This window comes from Quercus lobata, unplaced genomic scaffold, assembly GCF_001633185.2.
Source record: "Quercus lobata isolate SW786 unplaced genomic scaffold, ValleyOak3.0 Primary Assembly Scq3eQI_73, whole genome shotgun sequence".
NCBI lineage: Eukaryota > Viridiplantae > Streptophyta > Magnoliopsida > Fagales > Fagaceae > Quercus > Quercus lobata.
This window is the reverse complement of record NW_022154703.1, coordinates 943,102-946,348: the sequence shown is the minus strand read 5'-3', so window position 1 is coordinate 946,348 and position 3,247 is coordinate 943,102. Positions and strand designations below refer to the sequence as shown.

Here is a 3,247-nt window from a genome sequence, read left to right as displayed (position 1 = left end):
CATTAGTTAGTTACGTTGCTTGGGTAGAATCCTGCTCGAGCCATATTGAGTGGGCCTGTGTTCAGGATATTGATGTAGCTACTATTTCTTAACTCTTGAATACAAGTTCAATACTTCTTATCAAAAAAAAAAAAAAAAAAAAAAAGAATATTAGAGCAAGTAAATCTTAAACCATCGTTGAATATACTCATCAGAAGTGCTGCATAACACTAGGGAGATAACAAATCTGAGAAACTCCAGTTGAGAGATTAATATAATATATAAAAGATATCCAAAAAAATAATTTTGGGATTTAGAGCTTCTACTATTTTACAACAAACATCACATAGCAGCAGCCCAGACTGCTAAGAGAAACGTGGGTAGCCCAGGCTTCAAAATTATTCAACGTGGTTACTTCCATAAAATCTTTTCTCAAGACTCATATAAAGAACTGTAGTTACTTCAATCAACCCTTATAGCGAGGATATAATTCAGTAATTGAAGCCTCATTTGTTGAGGCTATAAGAGATTGATTTGACTCCATGTTTGGTTCAACATCATTGTGTATAAAAAATGCAGGTTGCGAAGGTACTAATAAGGTGATAGAGTTGCTATTAAGCATTAGAATGACTGAAGTCATGGTTGGTCTATCAGCTACATTTTCTTGAACACATAATAATCCAACGTGGATGCACCGGATTATTTCAGTTGTTGAACCAACTCCTAATATGGGGTCTATAATATTGGAAGTTGTCATGTTCCTCCAATTTTTCCATGCCTGCAAAATGATTTAAGTGGTGCACACAAATTTTAGAGTAAAATTTGATTTTATTTTGCCAATATTACGTGCAAAAGTAGTACCATACTTTAAGTTAAACATGAAATGTATACAAAGATATTGTACTTATATAATTAAGAAGATACTCCCCACTATTATGGAAGTAACCGTTTTTCTATTTGCATACCATTTCAAGAACTAACACACCAAGACTAAACACCAAGGTTTTGAAACCCGGATCGTTCATTGAACCGTAAAAGAGAGAGGTTTAAGGTTTTTTAGGTCGAACCGAGGTTGAACCAGGGTCGAACCATGATGATGTCATAATTAATTTAATAATTATTCTATCTTTCAAATGAATTTTCTATATCATAACTTTAAGAAATATTAAATCCTAGTATTATAATAATAAAATAATTATCTTTGTTAGGTTATTTTTTAATTTTGAGTTGATTTGAATAGACCAAAAGCTATGCTTAAACCCAAACCCAACTAAAAGTTAAGCTTAAGCCCAAATCCAAAACAAAATTTTTCCCTCTTTTTATTTCATCCTGTATTCCCTCCCCCATACCTGCCAATTGTCACATCAACTTCTCATCAAAGCCAAACAATCTTTATTTTATTTACATTTTCTTCTCTCTCTCCAAACTCCCACCATACATTCATTCACTCTTTATTTTTACTTCTTCCTTTTGTTTGTTTCCTTCTTCCTTCTGCAGCACTGTAACTCCCACCAGTTGTTATCACCTTCGATTTGTCCTTCTCAGTTCTCAAGCCTACGTTTCCTATTACAGATCCAGGTTCATAGTTTCCTTTTTATCAATTTTTTCTTTTATTTTTTTTCTCACATCTCCCTTCTTCCCCAAGATTTCACTCTCAAGGTATGAAAAATTTTCAGTATTCACATTTCGGCCTGGCCGGAACGGAACTATATTCAAAACATTGGTCCACCCACTAGAAAAGCTAAAACAAAAAGAAACCGTTCGAACCTCAAAAACCGGTCACAGTTCTCAGAACTATACAGCCCAACCACGGTTCGCACAGGTCCTTACTTTTTCCCACAGAATGGTTCTTGAAACTAAAAAAACCGTAAAACTGAGAAGTTTGCAGTTTTCCTAGTCGGACCGTATGGTCCGGTTTGGGTTTCAAAACCTTGCTAAACACATGGATTTTACTAAGAAATGTCCATAAGATGCATACTTTGGAGCCATATATCCGCTGCACGAAAAAAAAATAGTAATATTACTTTATATACTTACAACACATGAAATTAGAAGCATTAGTTTAATTTGAATGATAATAGAGCAATTAACCATAATTTTCAAAATATATTAATTTTCTCTAATTTATAGGAGATGGTTAAATATTTGTTAGGAACTATTTTTACAATTTAATGCAATATAATTCTTGTAATTGACAAAAAAAAAAAAAAATGTAATCCTATGATAATTATTAGCTAGCTATGATACTTACTATGTCCCAGCGATTCTATGTGTATTGCTCTGTGTTTGATTTAGTAAAACTAATTTTGCTAGACCAAAATCAGCAATTTTGGGATTCATCTCAGCATCTAGCAAAATGTTACCAGGTTTGAGATCATGATGAATGATGCGATGTCGAGAATCTTCGTGAAGATAAAGAAGACCTCGAGCAATGCCAACTATAATTTTGTAATGCATTTGCCAATCCAAATTTGCACGCTTAGTTGTATCTACATTATTCATTCAAGCTATCAGTCCCAATGCAAAAGATAAATCAAAGTATGTTCAAGCAAATATGAAACCTGAAAAATATTATGAATAATATATCTTTTACTGTAGAATTGCAATCGTACCAAATCTAACTTGATTGAGGCTTCCATTTGGCACAAACTCATAAATGAGAAGCCTTTCAATTCCCTTAAAGCAAAAATCTCGGAGCTTAACTAAATTCCGGTATTGAAGTTTAGCCACTATCGAGATCTCATTCTTAAATTCTAAATCACCCTGTCCAGAATTCATAGATAATCATTTTACAGCTATTTCTTGTCCATCGGAGAGTCTACCCTATAGATGCATCAGAATATTCAATGTGCAACCCTTAATAATAAAAAAGTTATGAATCTAAGTTTTTATTACAAACAATTGATATACTTGACCAAACAGTATTGTCAAATTACCTTGTAGACAAAACCAAATCCTCCTTTTCCAAGCTTATTTGCATCAGAAAAGTTATCTGTAGCAACTCTAATTGTTGGAAAATCAAATTGCAATGATTCGGTCTTGCTAATTTCACCCATTGCTTTACATGTGGAACAAGTCAATACATCGGGATTAGATAAGTCAATTGCTTAAAGAAGATTGGTTCAATTTTCAGCTACGCGCATACCTCATCAATGGGCTCACCAAAACGAATTACTGAAGCTATCTTACAAATCACTAATGCACGGAAAATGTGTATGCTAGTACGATATCCTTTTGTTTTAATTAGTTGAAGTTATTTTTAAGCTGA

At 33.2% G+C, this 3,247-nt stretch overlaps 1 protein-coding gene across 1 annotated transcript; it reads right to left on the bottom strand.

The window, feature by feature from the left end:
- Nucleotides 1-2,229: 2,229 nt before the first annotated feature.
- Nucleotides 2,230-3,035, bottom strand: LOC115972765 (cysteine-rich receptor-like protein kinase 29). Its single transcript, XM_031093021.1, has 3 exons — nucleotides 2,916-3,035; nucleotides 2,592-2,742; nucleotides 2,230-2,468 (listed from the first exon to the last, which is right to left on the bottom strand). Exons 1-3 carry the CDS (start codon nucleotides 3,033-3,035, stop codon nucleotides 2,230-2,232), a joined length of 510 nt encoding a protein of 169 aa, XP_030948881.1.
- Nucleotides 3,036-3,247: the final 212 nt, after the last annotated feature.

Bases quoted from the DNA above. Each gene is read 5' to 3' on its own strand.
- LOC115972765 (XM_031093021.1), bottom strand. From the start codon at position 3,035: ATGGGTGAAATTAGCAAGACCGAATCATTGCAATTTGATTTTCCAACA. The intron at 2,743-2,915 runs GTAATTTGACAA...AATTCTGGACAG, and splicing joins GATTTGGTTTTGTCTACAAG to GGTGATTTAGAATTTAAGAA. The intron at 2,469-2,591 runs GTACGATTGCAA...TGAATAATGTAG, and splicing joins CCTCAATCAAGTTAGATTTG to ATACAACTAAGCGTGCAAAT.